At 41.9% G+C, this 23,007-nt stretch overlaps 1 protein-coding gene across 1 annotated transcript in view; it reads right to left on the reverse strand.

The window, feature by feature from the left end:
- Positions 1 to 5,258: 5,258 nt before the first annotated feature.
- The window catches only part of tshz1 (teashirt zinc finger homeobox 1), a 47,374-nt gene continuing 29,625 nt past the window's right edge, over positions 5,259 to 23,007 (reverse strand). Inside the window, exon 3 of the mRNA XM_061244650.1 lies at positions 5,259 to 9,939. Coding sequence (XP_061100634.1) covers positions 6,584 to 9,939 — 3,356 coding nt within the window. The 3' untranslated portion in view covers positions 5,259 to 6,583. The remainder of the gene's footprint in view (positions 9,940 to 23,007) is intronic.

Below are 23,007 nucleotides of genomic sequence, written 5' to 3' on the forward strand. Positions count from 1 at the left end.
CATTCGTATTACACATCCATTAACATGTAAGCATTGTATAAACGCCGAAACCTTAGAATTATAAGGTTCCAACTGATATTTTTGACAAAAATTAGTTTGTGTCATAAGTATGTTAAATATATGTGTGAAGTTTTACACACAAAAAATGAAAAAAGGCTACATTTAAAAGGTTGTATCTGCTTGGAGCCCATTTATGATGGTATATTAGCTCAATATCTCAAAACCAGAAAGCAGATAGAACCATATGATTCAAGGTGTGCCAGAGCAGAGTGGACTGTGATGATTTGCATTAATCTTTTGTTTGCGGATGATTGTTAGAGATCTAATAGCGAGGAGTTCAGGTCAGACCTGGAAAAGTAATCTCTGTATGTGACCATGAACAGTGGAGATACCATTGAGTATCAAGACAAATGTGCAGAACACCTGTGTATTAGCAGGGTATGCATTTTTTTGTTTGTAGCCAGGCATGGATTCAGTCAACATTTGTTTTTAACTTTGACTTCCAAATAAATGCAAATGTTGGATAATTTCTTCATAAGTGCATTTTAGCAACTTCAGCAAATGGCACAATGTATTTGGCAATCTGTGACCACAAGAAAGTAAACCTGCATTTAACTATGATTCAAGATCAAATGAATGTTGACTGTATTCAGATCATTGCCCTATCCACAGCACTTTGGGTGAAAACAAAATAATAAACAAATAACTGCTATATACAGAGTGACCAATTTATTAGGGATACCTGTACAGCGTGTTAATGCAAATGTTTAATTAGCCAATCATATGACAGCAACTAAATGCATAAAAGCATGCAGACATGGTCAAGAGGTTCAGCTGTTTTTCAGACCAAATATCTAAATGTGATCTAAGTGACTTTGACCGTGGTTGAAGGTTGGTGCCAGAAAGAGTGGTTTGAGTATCTCAGAAACTGCTGAGCCCCTGGGATTTTCACCCACAACAGTCTCTTGAGTGAAACAGAAACACTTTATTAATGAGAGACGTCAGAGGAGAATGACCAGACTGGTCAAAGCTGACAGGAAGGTGACAGTAACGCAAATAACCACACATTAAAACAGTGGTATGCAGAAGAGCATCTCTGAACACACAACACATCATAACTCTAAATGGATAGGCTACAGCAGCAGAAGACTTAATAAGTCTAAAAAATAAGTCTAATAAATACCTAATAAAGTGCTCACAGAGTGTTTCTTTGACCATGTCTTATATTATCTCTTGGTGAAATTTTACACACTAAAATCTCAATCTAAAATCTTTTCATAGCAATATCATTCAATTTTTTTATAATGTATTCAAAAAAAATTGTATTCATGTTAGGCCATCATAGTGACAAAATCATACATGTGGTGTTAAATGACCTGGATTCAGTAGTCTACCAGGCTAAAAAGTACACTGCAAGTAAAATGTTCTGGATGCCAGAAAACAAGTTAACCTGACTAATTAGTTGTAATTATTGACTAAAGTTCATAATTATCATTTGGGAAGAGCAGAACAGGAGCACTTTTATTTAGCTTTTCTTAAGAAATGAACCCACCTAGAACCTCTTACATATCATCGTACGAAGGTGACATTTAAATGAAACCCTTGTGCAAGGATCGAAAAAAAAAAACAAGAAAACATTGGGATTGCTACAGAGGTATTTTTATTTGTTTAAAAATAAGAAGAGGCATTGCCTTGATTTCCTATAAATAACTTCCTATCTGCCGCTCTCATATCAGCAGTGAAACACATTTTTCTCAGGTACCTTTCAGATTTTCTACCGACGCGAATTTCCTTGTTGTTGTTTTGTCACGTATTGTCTTTTTAATTTTTTTTAGAACGCTAAACCTTCCATTCGCAACGCTTCCCAGAGTTTACGGCACAGCACGAGGCGCGCCAGTTCTTAATATTCTCCAGCATCCGCCCCTGGCGAGAGGTGAGGAAATCTATGCAGAAGCAGTGAAGTCATTTTGTAAAAACCTTCAAACCTGCCGTGCCCCGTTATCATGCCTGGTGTCAGTTCCCCAGGTGTCTGGGAGTAATAGGAGGCTTGATTTTGTAATACACATTAAACTCCTCCAGGGCTTATATTTTAATATCCATGTTTTCCTATTTAGGTGTTAAAAAGAAGAGGAAAAAATATTTCTTTGTTTCCGGTCATTGTACTTCACTCCTGCATTTTGGTTTTGATTTAACACCTATTGAGTCAAATCTTAGGTGACCCATTTACTCTAAAAAGTGTAGGCCTATACATGACATGAAATTTAAGATTCCAAAGTTATACAGTTGTTTGTTCTACATAGATGAAAGCTCTAAAGAAGTGGATGGGCCTGTGTAAAGCACCGCTAGTGGCATTTACCTGGACTGTACTGGCAGGTTCCTCTGGGGAACCCAATGTAAATGAAGGGGGATGCAAGGAGAGCCATTTCCCAGCCATCATTTTGACACGTCCCTGGATCTTTTGATCTCACAAAGCCATACAGAGTTGTGTTGGGCATCAATGCCATTCAAGAAAGACACAAATAGCATAAGTGTTAGGCTACTTATTTGTAATAAACATACAGTAGCTTGGCAAAATCACCTAAATGAATTTGAAGATGTGTTTTTAAAGAAATATAACAATTGCAATGAGCTGCAAGTCACAAAATAGGACAAATCTTGATTGAAATTCTGTGGAAATGCACAACTGGGTCATTTGAGGGCTAGTTTTAAGTTAGCTGAATTTTTAGTGAGACAAGGTGTTCTGTAGTGAACGCCCATATGCTTTATACAGTATATACACTCACTGAGAACTTTATTAGGAACACATGTACACCTTATTCATGCAATTTTCAGCCAATCATGTTGCAGCAGTGCATTGCATAAAATCATGCATATATGGGTCAGAAGCTTCAGTTAATCAACCATCAGAATGGGAAAAAATGTGATCTATGTGACTTTGACCATGGAATGATTGTTTGTGCCAGACAAGGTGGTTTGAGTATCTCAGAAATTGCTGATCTCCTGGGATTTTCATGGACGACAGTCTCTAGAGTTTGCAGAGAATGGTGCAAATAACAAAAAACATCCAGTGAACAGCAGTTCTGTGGGCAAAAACGCCTTGTTATTGAGAGAAGTCAGCGGAGAAGGGCTAGACTGGTCAAAGCTGACAGGAAGGTGACAGTAATGCAAATAACCACACATTACAACAGTGGTATGCAGAAGAGCATCAACACACAACACGTCAAACCTCTAAGTGGATAGGCTACAGCAGCAGAAGACCAATAAGTCTAAAAAATAAGTCTAATAAATACCTAATAAAGTGCTCACTGAGTGTATGTCCAAATAACACACCTGGCCCACACACACAAACACATTCGAGACATTGTTCTCTTTTGTATTATTTCAAAAAGTCCTCATGCATCATTTTTCTTTTTACCATTCACATATTGGGTCCCACATCCAAATATAGATTAGATGTACAGTATGATTGGGCCTATTATCAGTGCCCCCTAATTACATCTCCTCTATACTCCTATCTGTGCTGTGGTCACACCGCAAAACAGCAGTCTTTACAACAGATGTAAAATCGTGTTCTTGACAACAAAGGAAGCGAAACCATTGTCATAGAACCCATTGTGTTCGGGGTAGTTGGCTAGTTCTTTCCAGTGGTTTTTCCCTAACATAGGCCATATAGTCTCTTCAGACCCTGCTCATTGCAGAATTTTGCCCCTTTGAAACCCCTGGGCCCACAACACATAATCATTTGGTAATTGAGCTGAAAAGAATAAACGGTTTGATCCCCAGAAGGAAGCAGGTATTTACCGATGAAAACCTCCAGGAAATCCCATGAATCCCGAGGCGTGCACATCTCGTGCCACAAAAGCTATGCAAATCTTCTTAAACCGTGTTTATCTACCGCTGGTTTCCGCTCACTCCGCAGGTACCCGTATTGTGGCATTTGTCATGATTACCGTGTAATTTACATAGAATACGTACTGGAACTGCGCTAAGATCCCTAACAAAGGCCGCATCTATAGAACTGCCATCTCGTTTCCGGAAGAAGAAAAACACAGGTTTAACAGCATGGTATTAAACCAACAAGTTTTTTTTTTCCTCCCTTCCCTGTTTTAGCGAGGTCCATCTCCGCAAAGTGGTGGTTATCAGTAATGCTTGCTCCCTAGGAGACAGATTCACTCCAGCTTATCTTTATCAGTCATGTTTTCTTTGTTAACTAACGCTTGTACTGCACATAGAAAAAGTTAAGCATTTTGTATAATTAGCGTATAATTAAAGAAATATGAGAGCAATTTCTTCTATGGGTGTACACAAATTTGTGGGTGTACACATATTCATGATTCTGGCAAATTGGTTTTCAGAAAAAAATCTCTGTAGAACTGCAGGCAGAATGACCTGACAAAATGCAGACAGAATGCACACAAGGGAGTATATCTCTTATACCTGCTGTTTTCTGCAGTGTGACCCAGTGCCAGCAGATCAGCTCATGAAAGGTTGCACTAGGGCATGTTATGAAGTATTGGATCTTACATATTGAGGGGGTTACCTGTATGAAGGAGACAAGATATCTCTTTGAGGCCGCTTGCAAATAATTTGGATTTTATTTCTGAATGAACCTTTTGTGAGCTTGAAGCTACATTTGAGTTTATTTTATATTCTTTCAGAAGCAGCATTTTAAGCCCTGGATCCAGTGAGACAGCAACCCTTTCTTCTTTTCCCAAAAAGTTAGAAAGTTTCCAAGTTTTCATTCCCTTTATGGTTTATAAACCAGGGTCTGTCAAAAGCCAAGCATATAAGGCTTCTTGAACAATAACCATCTTTTTGCATATCGTAATCACTGTCATCATTATCATCACTATCATCACCATTATCACCACCATCATTATCATCATGACATACAAGCTTACTTGCTGGGTGTTGAGAACTTTTTCCAGCACATTTTTTATACAGTATTTTCAAATAACTGTGAGGAAAGCAAATATAAGCAAATAATTTTTTCTGACATTTAGCTGAAAAAGTTAAATTACCTGAAAAGTTACTACTCTACTTGTGGAACAAGACAGTCTCAGAGGACAATATAAAAAATCGGAAATATAAGCTTCCACTGACTACTTGTATAAGTAAATCCAAATTTTTATAAATGATACCTTGTAAAATGTTTAAAATGTTTATATTATTTCAGAATGTCAGTGCATATTGTAATCAGATCATTGCATACAGTACAATCCATGTTTCATATGAAAAGATTGAAAAAACCAACAGTATTACCAAGAACTGCTTTAGGATTTATTTTACAATTGAGGGAAAACTGAAACAAAAAAGTTTATTGGTGAGAGCCAAAACATTTTTACAACATTAATGATAAAACATTGAAATGTATATTCATTGTGCATTGCTCATTTATTTTCACACAATATCATGCATCAAACGGATGCAAGAATAGGTAAAACTATTTCCGTAAACCAGGCGGGAGGAGCTAAAATTTCATTTAAAAAAAACAAAAACAAAAAAACAAAAAAGGAAATCTTGAGGCTCTACAGTATATACTTATATACAGAATTTGTTTTGTTTTTATTTTTTATATATAAAATGACAATATAAAAGTTAAAGAATGCACACAGTCTTAAAGTACAAAGAATGCAGAGCTGTTGCAAATGGCAAGATATGTTCTATGTAGTTTTTACATGTTTCTAATCATTTGCCTGTAACGGTCTTAAATTTTCTTTTTATGGGCTGAAATTGAAGCGACACACAATAGAAAGATAAATTGTAACAAACCATATTCAGTATTTGGAAATTATTATAAAGTGATACTTTACAATGAAGAGAAACATCATGTGTAGTTAAAAACAAACTTGCATACTGTTATTTCTTTCAACTGTTTTTTTTAACCAAAAGCAGCAACTGAATTTCCCCTTCTTTAAAAGTGTTCATAATTTATATTTGTAGTATTTGAGAATTCCTCCGAAATGTTTTTTTTAAATGTTGCAGACTACTAATTCAATTGAAAATTGCCTAAAGAAAATCCATGGTCGATCATTGAAATTAATTAAGTGTGTATGATACTGACAAAATAAAAATACTGGTTTTTCTTTGCAAAATAAAACTTTTACACGTATTTAAGGTGCAACTTCAGTCTTCAAAAGGGCTCACCCGTTATTTTGGTGTATACATTTAATTTCAGTAACTTCATATTCATTATTTTACATGGTTCTCATTTTTTTATTTTTTATTTTTTGCTTCAGCCCCCTCTATAGTCTCCATATAGACAGTAGTGTTTTTATATTTTTATAATTTTTTATATTTTTTGGAGAGCATAAACAGAAGAGAAAACTAGTGTTTAACCTTGAGTCACTAAATGACATGCACAGATCAGACAAATAGCATATAAATATGTTACAAAATAAGTGTTAGAAAACAAAAAAAGAGAAATTAAACAGGAAAAAATCAACATGGTCCAGTTAGGCAGTTTCACAATATAAGTAAGACTGATTTTGAAGGCTCAGTTCAGGCCCAGTGCAGTACTGTGATCAACGTTTAGTGCAATGATTCTCTGGTCAGATTACACAGCTGCTCCCCTGGACTGTTTTTACGGTTTCTCCAGCCTCTCTAGCTCGGTGACGTAGATCAGGTGATCCTCTGGTGATTTGCCGTGTGTTTTGCTAAGGTGCAGTTTGACTGCGTGCTTGCTGACAAAAGTCCGGTTGCACAGCTTACACTGGAATATGGAGCCAGAGTCGTCCTCGGCAAGCCCCAGGGGGCTGAACGTCTTGTCCGTTATCGCCGTGGAGACTGCCTGCTGCTCCCTGATGTGGTCTACGGATAGCTTGGAGAGGTCCTTCAGACTGAAGCCTAAATGTGACTCCAGGTGGCCGATGTAGCTGGATGGAGTCCTGAACTGAGAGGCGCAGTCGCTGCAGAGGAACACCGGCTGGCCCGAGTCAATGTTCTTCAGGAACTTGGTCCCACCTGTCCGCCTTAGCTGGTACTTCACGTTGGCCAGCCAGTGAGAGATGGTGGTCATGGAGAGGCCAGTGAATTTACAGATGTGCACACGCTCCTGTGGGCCCAGGTCAGTCATCAGATACTTGCCCTCTGGGGTCTCCCGGAGGCTGGAGGCAAACTGGGCTTGGAGGATGAGGAGATGTTGAGGGTTCCAGTTGGACTGCCGTCCCTTCCGCTTCTGGACAGGGGACAGCTCCTCCAGCGTATCATCAAACGCACTACCGTCAGCATCAGACTTCTCCGAGACGGAGGACGGGGTTGAGGATTTCGGTGTCAGACGACCCGTGAGGTTCTTTACCATGTCAGAAATGTCCATCAGCGCATTCTCTCTGAGTGGCGATGAGACAGACTCTGACAGACTGGAGAGAATGGGTCGGTTGCCACCACCACCGTTGCTATTAACCGTAGTCGATGAGCTGTTGTGGTTGGTGCTACCATTGCCATTTTTTGACTTCCTCAAGTCAATGGGCTGGTCATTGCACTCATAGTAATATCTGTTTATAGATTCTGCTGGCTTAACCTGAGTAGGGTTGTAGACGGGCTTTTCCATCATGCTGTTACTGATTTTGTACAGCATGGCCAGGGGGTCCAGGGTGGGGCCTGCAGGCTTGGACGCCTTGCCCAGGTGAGTGTTCATGATGGACTGCAACGCACTGAGGGGATTCACGAAAGGCTGTTCTGGTGAATGATCAGTGATTATTCCCAAACTGTTGCAGCCATTGCTGACTGGTGAAGCAAGAGCCTCTGTCCCATTCTTCAGGTGGTTATTATCTACCGGGGTCTCTTTCGGCTCCCTCTTACAGACAGTCTCTGTATATGGAGCGGTGGCATGTCCATTCTTCGCCATCTTCCCACAGCTGAGGTCGTCTGGCCTGGGAGAGTCCCGGCTGTACTCGTTTGTGGACATCGGGGAAGGTACTTTGACCGGTACTGGTTTTCCCTTGTCTGAGGCCTTCTCCTCCTTCTCCTTCTTCACTGACGTTGTCTTCCCTATTACCTTCTCCACCAGCTCCTCCATGGCTGAGACGTTGTTTCTGTGGGGGTGTGGTGGAGAGGGGCTCTGGGGGGAATGGATCAGTGGGCCTGGGTCAGATGACAGGGCTTTCAGGCCGCTGTTGAACGTCGGCTGCACCTGCACACTCTGCACAGCAGACAGGGAGGATTTCATCGAGCCTTGGAGCTGGTAGGCAGCGTGAATGCTGGGATATCCCCCCCAAGTGGGAGTACCCGTCTGGGCCTTGCTGATTGCACTGGACACTGTGTTTTCAAGGGACTTAAGTATATCTATTCCCCCCTTGGGAGTTTCTTCCAAGTCCTCCTCTCTGAGGTACCTATATGTCGAGTTCACATCAGACTTCTCGCCAGGTTCCTCTTTCTCCTCTTTGATCTTTTTCTCAGGTTCGTTCACCTCCATTCGCTCTTCTTCCGGCTCTTTCTTGTCCTCAGACCCTGAGGAGGAGTGTGCAGGGGACTGGGGCTGAGACTTAATATTAGGAACTGGCAGCCTTGTTGTGGTGGGGGGCAGAGGGATCGACTGGATTTTTTCTTCTACCACGGGGTCAAAGACCAGCTGCTTCCCTTTTTTTGAAGCAGAGTTGGTGACTTTGAGAAAGTGTCCGGTGACCATCATGTGGGCAGTGAGCTGTTGCAAGGTATCGTGGGAACTCCCGCACTCCATGCACTTCAGGATCTGGGCCTTGCGTGCCTCAAACTGCCAGGTGTAGCTGGCTCCGTTCTGATAGCCATAACGGTTGTTGGGTGTGACATAGGGATTGACTACCTTTGGGTCTTTCATGCTGTCCCCAAGGGGTATGCCACTGACTGTCTCTGGAGAACAAGGAGAAACCAAGTCCTGAAGTGCTCGTTTTTTGGTAGAGTGAACCAACTTGGAAGCCAAGGCTGGCACCGGTTCTTTAAGAGGCACTTTCTGGTAATGTTTCGTTTTAATCATGTGGACGCTCAGGTCCTGCAGGGATTCAAAGGAGTGCCCACAGTACATACACTTGAGGACTTTCTGGGCATCCTCCTTGCCCTCCATCTCCATCAAGGAGCGCTTCCTTGGCTTGGACCATCTCTTGCCCCTGTCCTCCTCCTTGTCCTTGTTGTCATCCCGATAGTGACCCGTCTCATTCATGTGCACAGTAAGACCCACCAGGGTGTCATAGGCTGCACTGCAGTCCTTGCACCTGAACTTGCTGGCCCCGGTGAAGACAGGGCCATAGAGTTTGTTGTTCTGCCTGTACAGTTGCACGGTGCTGAAGAGGCTAGGCTCTGGCAGAAGATGGTAAGGGGTCTGTTGCAGGGTTTTAGCTAGAGCGGCTTGGTGCCAGTCATAGGTGATGCCCCCGCCATTGGTCGCACTGGTGCTGCTGTTGCCATTGCTGCCGGTGTTGCTGTTGTTGTGGATATTGGTGGTGGTGGTGGTGGTTGTGGGAGTAGTCGTGGCAGAGATGTTTGCGCTACTGCTGCTGCTGCTGCTGCTGTTGACGTGATTGTTGATGATGCCACTGCTCCTCCCATTGTGGCTGCTGCTGTTGCTGCCACTGCCCACTGCAGGCTTGGCCTTCATGATGTCCATGGCGATGCTGGACCAGGAGGCGTCAGAGATCAGGTTTGCATAGACGGCTTTCATCTGCGCCAGGCTGTCCTGCAGGGAGAGGGCACTGTCTGTGACGCAGGCCTCCTCCTTCTCCTGGCCATCCTTAGAGGAGGTGCTCTTGTAGTCGGCCAACCGCTCGCTGCCGTCGCTAAGCGGGGAGCCGTACCCGGCGTCTGGGTTGGTGGCCGTGCTGAAGGGGGAGTTCTGGTAGCTGGGCGGGTCCTTGCCGTCCTCCTCCTCCGTGCACAGGAACTCTGCATCCTGGCCATCCAGGGACAGGCCGTCATCCTGCAGGTGCTCCTCGTCTGTGGCTGCCTTGAGCTCATCCTCGGGTACATAAGCTGGAAAACAGAAAGAAACGACAAAAAGAAGGTCAAGAGGGGGAAACAAGTCTCTTAGCATCCTGGGTGCTTGGTTTGAGCATACTAAGTAATTATGACCTCGGTGTGTATACTTGTTTGACTAAATACTTTAATTCTGAAATGCTCCACATTTTTCTCCAGAACAAAACAAATGCAGTTTTCATTACATTGCATAATTTTTTTCAAACTTCAAACTCCTTCTTTTCAGGGTGCATTCTTTACATACCCTTTAAAATTGATCAACTTTTGTTGAAGGAGGCTCAGAATGTAGTATATCTGTATGCTCAGGTCAGAGCACAAATACAGGATTCTGTTTGCGCATGCTGTGTGTAATGATTCTCCAGAGATTTTTTTTGTCAATAGTCTTGGCAGGGCACACAGGTTGGCAATTATAAAGCACCAAATATCCATATCTTGACTATGATAGATGTTACCCTTCACGGGGCTGAGTAACAAAGCTATCGACTATTACAGGACAGCAGGGGTCAAAGGGATCAGGGACACACAGCTGTAGTTTTTCAACTTGAAAGTGACAGAGAGGCAACGAGTAAATGATGAAAGGAAAATTAATCTTGAAAATAAGGAGAAAACCAAGAAAATCATGTATGCTTTTATGTGATGTAATAATGCGCCATTTCATTACTGTCGTAGTACAGTACTAATAGTATGGTTTTATACTTCTGTGCTGTTTTCATTATTTCAACACACACACACAAGCTGTGTTTCCTCCCACCATGCAATGAAGTTGTATTAACACATAAAATGAAGTCTTTAACATACATGATAAGCATTCCAAACATTTATACATTTAGTATTTGATGAAAGTATAAACAGCAGTTTTATAGTCGCCTATCTTCCTAATATGGGGAAATTGCTTTCTCGTGGTCATACAAAGTTATTTCTCCTGTCCTGAAATGTCCTACACTCCCCCTCTCAATACAAGCTGTCAGCTAATGGAAATGCATAGTAGGATTATTAAACGTAGATTGAAAAACATAATAAACCCACCAAGTTTCTATGAACAACGAGCAATACTTGCTTCTGAATATACAGCACAACATTGTAAATAAATTGTGCTAAATTGAACAAATTTCTAAATAAATGCAGCATCGCTGGAAAAAATGAATATATCCAGGGTTCAAGTTCTGTCATTTTTCTTCTTTAAGTGTGACTTAGAATGGTAAACAAACACGTTTCAAACTAGTTCATAAACTCCAAAATCAATGGTGTTCCAGCATCAGTTGTGCTTGCCCACCAAATTAGGAAATAATTGCTAAAGAAAAAGCTCATACCTGTCCTGAGGGTGTCAAGTGGTATAGTGCAGCCTGGCTTTTTGGAGTGCTTACAAATGAGCTTGTAAGATGAGATGCCCTGTGACTGTGCTGCTACTGAGCCTGACTGCACTGAGCCTGATTGAGACACTCATTTCAGAGGGAGTTACGGTAGCTTTATCTATTTCGCTTTTATTCTAAACAGCAACATAACAGGTTATCACATTCTGTTATGTTATGAAATGTTATGAAGCTCGTATAGCTATCTGTCAATCAAACTACTTGCTGAAATCTGGCACATCATAACTAGATATTAATTTCTTTGTGATGCTAGGTAGCTGACAAGATACCTTGCTCATTAGTTGATTTGTTGTAGATTTAATCGCATTTCCTAATCAGAAATAAATGAACCAGATTCTTAGACCCTATGGTAATGTAGTGAAAATCAGCTAGCATGAGAAAATAAATGAATATATAGAGCAGTATACATTTATATAACAATGAATGTCTAATATTCCTGCTAAATAGGATGTTGTTATTATTATTAGTAGTAGTATTATTATTTGTATTATTATTATTATTATTATTATTATTATTATTATTGTTATTAATGTTACTAAACAGCAGCTTTTACTGTATATTACTGTATATATGAATATATAATGAAAACTGTACTGAATGGCATTGTGAAACTGCATGAGTTGATAGTGTTTTATTTTGTTTTGTTTTTTGGTTAAATGGATGTGTGAGCTTTTGTCACTGAGCAGTATAAGCTCTTTTGGTAACAGCTTATTACCCCACATTTTTTGATGTGGGCTAACCATGACGTCAGATAAATAAAGCTGTTTTAGCCACAAACAGACTCCAAGTTATACAGAGCTTGTTACCCATGATATTCAGTGACAATTGCTGCCTTCAGGGGCATGTTACATGAAAAGCTTATGGTCATGCAGTGTATGACAAGCATGAACCGCCGATATTCATGTATTCACAACATACCATCATTGTTAATATGCGCCAACAACACATATATTTCATGTTAGCACGAATAATAATCATAAAAAAACTCAGCATTTTACAAGGTTGCTTGACAAGGTCTTGTTGCCAAAACGGTATATATCAAATCACCCTCATTCCAGACAGATATCTCTTTCTCTCTTCCTCACTGCCCAACTCAAATCTCTTTCCCTGGGGAAATCTAACAATTGGCCCTGAGTAGATGTTTGACTCCCTACTTCAGAATTATCTACAAACACAGACACGCCACTGGGAGGGGAGGGTGCGTGTGTGTGCATGTGTGTGTGTGTGTGTGTGTGTGTGTGTGTGTGTGTGTGGGAAAGGGGAGGGGGGGTGCAACAGCTCTTGTCAGGAACCACAAGTATAGGACACTGTCAAGAAATCAAAATGCACCTTCTGGGATAACAAAACCAATTATGTTATTACATAAAAAAAAATATTCAATCTATTACTTTACAACTGCAGCTAAACAATAATTTAACAGCCATTGTTAATTTCCACTGCTACTTTCATCATTATGTGTCCCCTTTATTTTTTGTCCGAACATTTTTTTCATTATAAAACAAACCTAGTATGCAGTGGCTTACTTCTCTACATCAACTAGATTCACGCACACCAGACACATTTGGTAAAGATTAATCACAAAATTACCCAAGTGTGGCATTTTGTGGCCTGAAAGCTGCTGTACAAAAATAGCCATGTATTTAAACACATTTTTATTTCCACCGTTAGTTATAAGCACTCTAGTACAGTTCCCTCTTCTGCTGTGGCATGCACACAGGCGCCTCAGAATCTGCGATTGCGGATGAGTTATTGCCCGAAGAGGCAGGGGCCCTGCTTACGAAATGTTAAGTTGACGGCAGACAGAAAGTTCTCTCAGCTAGCGGCACTGAAATGTGAGTGGAAATGACATGTCATGTTGTCACGGTCCGTGCTGTGCTAAATCTCAGAAAGCCATGTGTTTGGGGGGGTGGGGGGTGGGAAGGAGGGGCAGGAGTAGCTAAGGGGCAGTAGACCCGAACTTGTCCGACGCTGGATAACCAGACTTGTAAATCATGCGGGCCTTACGTTGCAAAATCTGGACTGCTACCTTCAACAATTTCATTCCCAAATAGAGTCTTTTACATTACTGTCTGCCCTCTTTTATCACCCTAATCCATCCAACAATCTTAATTTGTGAGTAGCTTTTCACATATTTATATTTCACCCAACTACTATATAAAGTATTTGTTGTATCCTTGCTGAAACAGAATCATATACAGTCTATGAATGAGTGTTACATTTGGAGATATGAAAGCATACAAGATTACAAGAGCATGAGAGAAGACATCCAAAAAAATGTTTTAGCTGCTTCACACAAAGCAAGCTATGCCGCTTTCTGTCTTTTTTACTGCTCAGAATCTTTTACACCAGACAATGGGCACTGCTGAATAACAGTGCGTCTGAACGCTCAACAACATGGGCTGATTCTGCAGCACCAACTAAAAAGATGAGGAAAAAAGATGAAAGCGGCAACATTCCATTTTATTAATTTTCCTGATGAGCGGTGAATGGGGGCTATGTGTTGCTAAGCGCTTAACTCGGAGCGGTAGGATTAAATTCCCTGGACTTATCTGCTGCCTGTGATGCGGCACTGGAGACAAACAAAACGACACTTCCTTTTTTTAAAAGTAAAAAAAAAAAGGCAAAATGTGTTTCTCACAGCAAGAGTAACAGCAGCCTCTGGCTGCCTCCCCACTGCTCTTCAAAACATAATCAGATGCTGTGATTAAAGTTGGAGGTAGGGAGGTGAAAGAGAAAAATTATGGGGAGGGGGGGGTGGGGGGTTAGATGTATGTAGAGGGTAGCACTTTTCAAGTGTATTTCTTGCTAGAGGGTGTAAAGATGGTTGATAAAATTAGATTAGAAACCACTGAGAAATAGAAGACAGATCGAGAAACAAAACGAGGTAACACAGGGGACAGAGAAGAGCGAAGAGGAAATGGAGAGATTAAAGATTTTAGCCCTGATTTGGCCCTTGACAAGGTTCCCACCATTACGGCTGAAACTTGACATCTGCATGCCGGAATCAGACCGCGGTTTAACAGCGTAGATGGCGCGGTCTGTCATGTGCTTAAGAGCGAAGATGATTCATCATGCGAGATGTAATTCAATTCCTGGCAAGCCAGAAAGCCTTCGCCAGAATTTGTGAAAGAAGGTGTCACGCAAAAAAAAAAAAAAAAAAGAAATTCTGAAAAGGTAGGACCAAGCAGCTGGCAAACCTTGCCTGCGGAACGGCAACAAAGGAGTAAGGAGAGAATGGCTCGGAGAGAGAAGGACCGAGAAGTACGGTACTGTAAGCACGGGCACGTAAACAACTTGTGGACGGAAGCGGATTCCGAGGAGCTTACCGGGGCGAGCCGGGCACCAGCCAGCCTAAACACGAGCGCTACAAGCGTAACAAAGGAGCCGGGTGGCTCGGGCGACACGATAGGCAAATTTGTACACCTCTGAGCAAGCGAGAACTAAAGGACGACTAATCGCGACCGCATCCCGGGGTGATTATGTGCGGCGCGCTAAAACCCGCGCGGCACGGCGCGAAACTACAGCCAGATCGCATAATGAGACGGGCGCAACGGCAAAATCACTCACTTCTGATTTCCCCCAAAAAACACCGCTACTGCGCCCGGTTCTGGGCTTTACAGAGAGAGAGAGACGACGAGGGGAAGGAGGAGAGTGGAAAAAGAGATAGAGACAGACACAGGCTCCTCAGTTTCCTCTTCATCTCCTGCCCGCACCATGAAATGTGTGTCCTAGATGCCAGTATCAGTCTTTCCTGATGAACCAGATGTGCTGTCAGCTTCAAACGGTGCACAAACCTGCCATATCATAATCTGAGTGGACGTAATACCTGATACGTGTACGCTGCTACATTTACTGCAGTGTGAGTGTGTGTGTGTGTGTGTGTGTGTGTGTGCGGCCCTATAAATTATGTATATAAATGTGCTTTAAATCTAATATTATGGTTATTGCAATAAATCTGATGCTTGTTATTTTCCTTTCATTCCCAATGCGAATTATTTTGATCCACATTTGTTCTACATTTCATATTTTCTTTAAAGAAAGAAAACAATGTGACGCGCTGATTATTTTCCTAGAATTCCAGAAAAAGAACATACAATACCATCTATCTTCAAAGACTGGAGCACAGAATCACGCTCGAGTGACTGTAGCACTAAGGACAGGTAGTTAGAGTTATGAAATGCACATTTATAGTGCACTTAAGACAACAGATAGGTCATGCGGGGTATTGGGGACAAGAACGAAAGCCCCTCACAATTTGAGGAGATTCATCCTCCAGGCCAGGAGGCCTTTGATCTCAACCCTGGCACATTTGTTTTGTCATGTCTGCGTCATCTGTTAAAAACCGTGAATGTATGCTGGGAATTCTTGGGTCAAAGCGAGCACGTCCGATAGATAACACTCAATAACACTCCACAACAGCGTGATGAGACATGGTTTGCATTTCCTACTGTGTGGACAGCTGAAAACCTCCTGCCCACAAAACAAAACAGTTAGGGAGTATGAGAGGAGGCACCCTGTGAGCACTGCCAATCAACTGTCAAAGGAACTGAAAAACATCAGTGGCAAACTCAGTCAGGCTGGCCTGGATTCAATCAATATCTGTCCTTGAAGAGTCAACCCACAATTTTTTCATATTAAAAAATAACAAATTTCATACCTTCTTAAGATGGAATTTTTGTAACAACATTCAAGGATTCAATGCGTTTGCCATTCATAAATTGCAACTTTCACACCATGTATAAAGAGTTACATGTCTAGCTAGGGATTTGCTTTTGGTTGAGTCATCACCCTGTGTGGCATCCATGAGCCCTATGTTCTTTATGAAATCTGGTCTGCGCCAGTGCCGACTATGGCCGGTAGCTCTGTAGGGCCACACGTAGTTGGCAATTGCATCATCCAAGGCAGATCCTGTAGGTTTTCACTCCAACCCTAACAAAGGACACCTCATTCAACAGCAAGAGAGAGATATCCTTAAGCTGCTATTGCCAAATTATGGTTGAAATGAAAACCTATGGACCGCAGATCTCCAGGAACAGGGTTGAGCAGGGTATGGCCTAGGGTATGGAAGGGTTCAGTCAGTTAGGGGGCCACATTAAATCACTCTCTAGTAACTACCGCCAATTGATTGGGCGCCCATGGCCTGCATATCTAAGCAACATATGAAAGGTCTTCCTCTGACTCCACCCTATGCCAGCCTAGCTGTATGAAAAGAAGCAGACGGTGACACCACGTATTTCGGGGGGGGAACCGCGGATGTCTACACTGTCCCGAATTGGCAGCGGGGTTCGCCCATGAGCGCGGCAGAGGTTGCAGATAATTGGACATTCCGAATTAGGGTGGGAATCGGACATGTTCAGCCCCAAAGTTGGCTGCCAAAAAAAGACACAAGAATGATAAGTTGCACCGTACAGGTTTTCTCCTGGTGGGGGGGGGGGGGGAGGTTCAAACAAATAAATTCATAACTGGGTTTCTTCCCGACACACATAATTAGCCCTGCGACTGCGTTGCGCAGACTTCCAGAGACCGCATGGGGCCCGCACGGACACGCGAGAGGCAGGGGAAAGGGAGTCACGGAGCCGCGGTACGCATCCGCCTTCTTCCGCCGCGGGACCGGTGACGGCTGGGATGGTGGAGCGGGGCCATCTGTGCCGACAGAGCGGCTGTCACTTCGGCTCTGGATGTCCCCGGTTCAGCCAGAGACAGGTGACACCGCAACAGGACAGGACCGGGCCTCAATGTCACAGGCACCAGAGATCAGACTGTCCGACTAGCCAAGCCAGGTCAGATGACATGACATCCATACTTTATTCCCATCACAATCTATCTATCATCCCCCACCGCATGCACGCTTGCCGGACAGCCATCCGGCAAAATTTAAACCTAAGTTTGTGTTTTTTTTTTTTTTTTTTTTTTCATATTTTTTCCCCCAAGTGAGGGGTTATGTTTTTGTGTGTTTATTTCCCCTGTGTTTTCGAATACGCGACATATTTGGCTGAAATATATTTTTACAACGGACACGTACGGGAATAAAAGTTTGCCTCTTTCAATTATTACCCTGACAGAGGGGGTGACATTTTATCATTGTACGGTATTGACATGCTATATAGACTGAAGCTGGGGTTCTCGATACACGGCTAATTTTCTCTCACGCATAACGACGCATCAACCGTCTCATTGCTTATTGCATAGGAACGGTCTGAATGAACTAGTGCAGACATTTTTCAATCATCTCAAGCCTGGAAAACATTTTTGGCCCTAAGCAGGCATGTCAGTGCATGTATAACAAAGAAAATGAGGGTGGAACTAGAAAAAACTAGAAAAATCTCCCCTCTTCCAAATGACCACTGCTTACAGAATATTTCTGAGAAAATCCTGCTGTTTTGTTTTTTCCACCCTCATCTTTTTCCCTTCGTTCAGAGTGTCTGCCAGTTGCAAAATCAATGAAAATATCTGTCAGGCTGTGAGCGCAACAGCATTTGGCCGGTGTCAAACCTAAATAAACTGGATAAGGAACCCGGGCCAGCGCTCGAACAAAAATGAAATGGGATGAGACCAGTCGAACTGTAACTCGCATGGTTCACTGGTTGATTTCTTCTCTCCCCCCCTCCGCCCCCCCCCCCCCCCCGCCCCCCTCTCCCCGGCTCTCCCTATCCCTCTCTCTCGGTTTTTTTATTTATTTATTTATTTTATTTGATTTTAGAAGGGGGCAATCACAGCAGTCATTTGTGGTACTAATGTCCAATTCAGCCTGGCTTCATTCATCTGATTTAGGTGGTCAGAGTGGTTTTTGAGTGGTCCGGGGGAAACAGGGCCTGTTTAGCGGGCGTTTTAATGGGAAACTGGCAGTCTTATTTCTTTTCTAGATGCGGTTTGTCACCAGGTCTCCATTACATGCCACTCAGCTTTGATGTCTTTGGACAGGGCTGATCAAAAGATGTCATTTGACCTACACAGCATGGCAGAAACGTGGAGGCGGCGCGTAGCAGGGACACTCTGGCTGTAAATAAAATGACATTATTATTTCCTCTGTGCCATCATGTAGAAAAGCCAATTATGGTAATGTACTGCCATGTCAGTGGAAATACGGCAATCTTTTCTGGAGCGGCTAATGCAGCGCTTCACAGCTGCGGAGCTGCCGTCTCTGACCGACTCGGCAAACAGCAGGCAGTCAGTGCGGCCCGCCCGCCGTCCGCCAGGCCCCGCCGCTGAAACTATTTAACAGCCGCACAACTAAGACATTATTTATCTCATTTACGTTTATCCATTAAGGGTCTATAATACGTGTAACCTGTGCGGGATGCCCGGCCACTGTATTTAGCTTTAAAAGGGCTTCTCCTTACCAGAAACGCAGCACTGAATAATGTCATAACAATAGAGACTTGGATATGTGTTTATATTTAAAAAGGTGATTCTCCTACATTTTGAGGAAAAGGTGATATCGTTAATGATCTCGTACTAGCATGGTCCAGGCTGCAAAACGTGTCAGTTTGTAACACTCTCTGTCAGCGTTGAATAAAATACATTTCAAAACATAACATTCCTTTTGTAATCTAAACCACTATTTCTTTTATTATTTGTTTTGTCTTTAACGCCTTTTCCGTTCAAAAAGACAATGTCTTTTGTGAAGATTCCATCGTGTAGCCTTTCTAAATTTGTTTGGGCTCTGCTGTTCTGCCCACCCTTGTAAACGTCCGCCCACCCACCCCCTTCACTGTGCAGAATAATGGACCATATGGTAGAATACCTTCAGGGCTGAGGGGAACTGGTGTGGCATCCAGGCTGCTGAACAGATTTATCTCCTTGGCTTAAGAACTTCCGGTAGAGCAATAACCACACAATTTCTACACACCCAAGCCAGGAAACATGCTGGATCACATGAATGCAGTTTGCAGTACTTAGAAAGCATTCTTGAAAAATCACAAGCCGCGTTGTGCCCTAGTGTAACCAGCTGGGAAAGGCTGGTCAAGACTTACACCGCAACGCCCTCAGCATTGGTCCAGTATATTGTCATATACCAGAAAATATACTGGACCAAAACCAAAATACACTAATGCAAACAAGAAGGGCATTCCCTAAGCAATTGAGGAGTGGCACACACTTGAAAGTTATAAGTGTACCATGACTAGAAAACACAAATTACTCAAGCTGTTTTTGAATATCCAAATGAAACAGAAGGCGTGATATCACCACACAGAAGTCCTTCGATGAAGCCTTTCAGAATGAGGGTGTGTAGTACACACAAGTGCGAACCAAATGATTTGAGAGCTCAATTGAAGAAGCTCTGTGCACTAGCCAGCAGCCACCTTTGCAATTATAGGATGCCAAAATAACTAAAAATAATGGGTCATCTGCAAAATTCAAAGCGTGGGGAGGCTTAGTTTGAAATCTGTAAGGAACATCCAAAAGGAAGCATCTGCCCTTCAAAGCAGCCTCCGTGCTCTGTAATTACTTTCAGCGGGTAAGTAATTGTTTACAAGGTAAGCCATTCCGTGGCAACAAGCACTCCATCAGACAATGACATCAGGAATAATATTCAATAATACAAATTTCCCTCAACTGCAAAAAGATCATTTACACTGGCCCTCGCTAATAACAATTCAGAGACCGAAATAGAAAAATCTAGATCGCACATTAGCATAATCTTAAACACCATTTCATCAAAAAGCGGTAGAAGAGAGAGGGAGAGGGAGAGAAAAAAGAATACACAACCTTGGTCACGCATATACGCAGTCTGCCCGTGACACGTCCGCACTAATGCCGAGTGCGTCCCACTTCATCATTTAATTTTTAAAAACCCTGAGGTCATATGACACACTATCCCCGTCATTTGCAAGTACATTAACTCGCTGGCCGAATGCGACAGCCGAATTATGTTAATGGGCTGCTAAAATGGGTCATATAGACAGTGCACTTTACATTAATTTCAAACAATGGGGAGGAGACGAGAAAGGAAGGTGACAGCTAAAGGAGAAGACTCCTTCCGCCACCATTAAGGACCTTAGAGGAAGGCGAGTAGGGAGAGAAGGAGCGATGGCTGGCTTAAACTGTTAACAAAGGCAAAGGCGTAATCCACTGCCGATTAAGACCTTACATGTCACATGATATTGGTGTAATTTCTCAACGGGGGGCAATAAATAATAAGCACATTTAATTAACTAGGCTGATTACAAACGGATATTATTCCACAGAGCTGCTGTATATAGGAAGGTAGGCCTACATTTACCCCACAATGCATTGTTATATTTTTTCGTAAGCAGTTTCACAAGTTAAAACTTTAACATCATTTACATTCAAATATTAACCATTGAAGTGTCAATCTCTACTTTTTTCATATGAAGAAAATAACAGATTTGATACCTTCTCACAATCACATTTTTAGCAATAACGATTGAACATGTTTGTGTTCTTAAATTGCTCCTCTATATGCTGTTTTCCACTGCTTGTGTCGAGTATGACATCCCCACCACATATATAAATTTGATGATGTGTAACAGGCTAGAGATTTACCCAAGGTAACAGACACATACAACTTTGCATGACGAATGCAGAAGAGCAAGCATCTAAAATCCAAAACGTGTCTTTAAAATGAGGTTTGCTATGTTGCTCAATATTATCCTGTCAGGCGACAGTGTTGGTTGTTTCTAGGCAGTTTTCTTTCTCCAAATATGCTATCACTGGATTACCATTAACTCTGGTATTTGGAGGGTGATCAAAATTTTGTGACCAACAGTGACCACAGATGTCACTAAATCCGCCAAAGCTGAGAAAAAAAAACACCAACAAGAATATTAATACGGATGAAACTGGATAGCAGAAAAGGAATACAACATCTGGGAAGACAGTTTAGATATAAAATCTTTATATTATCTCAGTTATATCATATAATTGAATTAGTGTACGAAATGTAATGTTTATGCTCTAATTAGACAAACCAGAAACAAAAGATTATCAAACATCAGTAAATATCTCAACTCAAACATTAGATCATATGATAGTTTTGATCATATTAGACACTACTTTGCTTCTATTCAAACATTCCACAATTGTCAGTGTTTCACTGTATTTTGCAACAGCTGGATGAGTAAAGGTTTTCTAGTACCACATGCAGTTTTCTGGGAGCTGGTGGTTACGGTCTGACTTTTTAATTGAACCCATACATACTAAGCTGCCGTTGCTAACTGGCAGGAGTAGCTGAGGACTTATAGAGCTGGCAGCTGGTTGCCCAGTTTGAACAAGCTACCTAGATTTAACCACCTTGATTACTTATTACTATTGTCACTATATTCCTATGTTAAACTGACTAGACCCTTTAAAAAGCCTTCTTTCAGAAATGCTTGTGCTAAGAATTGAGCACCAGCAAATTGCATTTTTCCAGCTTTAGCAAAATAAAATATTAAAAGGCAATTTACTGCCACTGTTTACAGTTTCAATAAGGATGATAATAATTGCGTGTAAATACTGTATTCAGCCACAGAAAAGTTATATAAATATTTTACTTTATTCAGGCCAAGTGCTTGTCTTGTACACAGTGACATTTGGTAAACGGAGCTGTTGTTTGGAACCCAAGTGCCATTACCTGTACTACAGAAATCCCTCTGTGTACTCACCACCGCCAACATCTTTTCAATAGAGAGTCTTTGATAAAACCGTGAAATCTCTCAGAAATTGCAGGTTGTAAGAGGTGATCTCACAACATGGTTGAGGATGGGTGGACTTGGTCCTGCCGTTTCATCAGTGGCGTGGCATGGCATGGTTCACTCAACATCCATCTCACAATAGACGCTCTCTAGGTCTGAAGAAGCTTATCCCCTTACATAAGCTTGTTTAAAATATTCCAAAGTGCGACCTTCCAAATGGCTAGCACATGCACACATCTCACACCATTGTGTATATGGAGCTATTCTCAATCCAACTGCTCTCTAAGAAAGATTCAACACAGGGAAAATGTTCCAAACAAAGACTGGTTAAGTGGCACCAAAAACTATTTGAAGAAGGCAGCCTAATAATACTTTGAATATTCTGAGATATTAAAAAAGAAAGACAAAGTCATGTTGCATCAATAATACATCAAATCAATAATAGCTTTGTGATAACTATGCACAGTGTCAATATTAAACAATTACTCTGACTTAAAAGCTTTTTTTCCCTTCCAATTTGTACATTTATATTACAGGCAAGTATGACACTTTGTCCAAAATTATACTGGATGTCAACTCGGATGACAAGTGACTTACTGGATGAGCCTGCCTTTGTCCCACATCAGATACGAGCTCCCAGAAAGAGGTATTCATCTGGCTTTCAGTCGTAATACTGCCTGTGCATCTTGCTGAGAGAGTGTTGCTTGGGCATCAACACTGCATCATTTATAAATGCCATTTTAAACAGAGCTGCCTACTTTCTCCTTCGCCAACTTCACTGTTACTCTCCTGGAACCTTGTGGAAGCAACAACTACCACAAATTTAGCTTATCCTCTGCCTTTTATCCAACAATTCTGAAATAAAAGTATATAGCTAACGATTACTGCTAGGCCTGTCGAAGCAACACAGTGGCTTTTTTTCATTCATGAATAAATACCTTTAGTATGTTTTACATGAAGAACATCTGTTTGTTTTGTCGTTCCGCACACCCACAATTGAATAAAAGTGTTTAGTGTGTTGTCTGCTGAGTGTTGACATGCATGCATATGATACAACA

Source organism: Conger conger, chromosome 1 (assembly GCF_963514075.1).
Source record: "Conger conger chromosome 1, fConCon1.1, whole genome shotgun sequence".
Taxonomy (NCBI): Eukaryota; Metazoa; Chordata; class Actinopteri; order Anguilliformes; family Congridae; genus Conger; species Conger conger.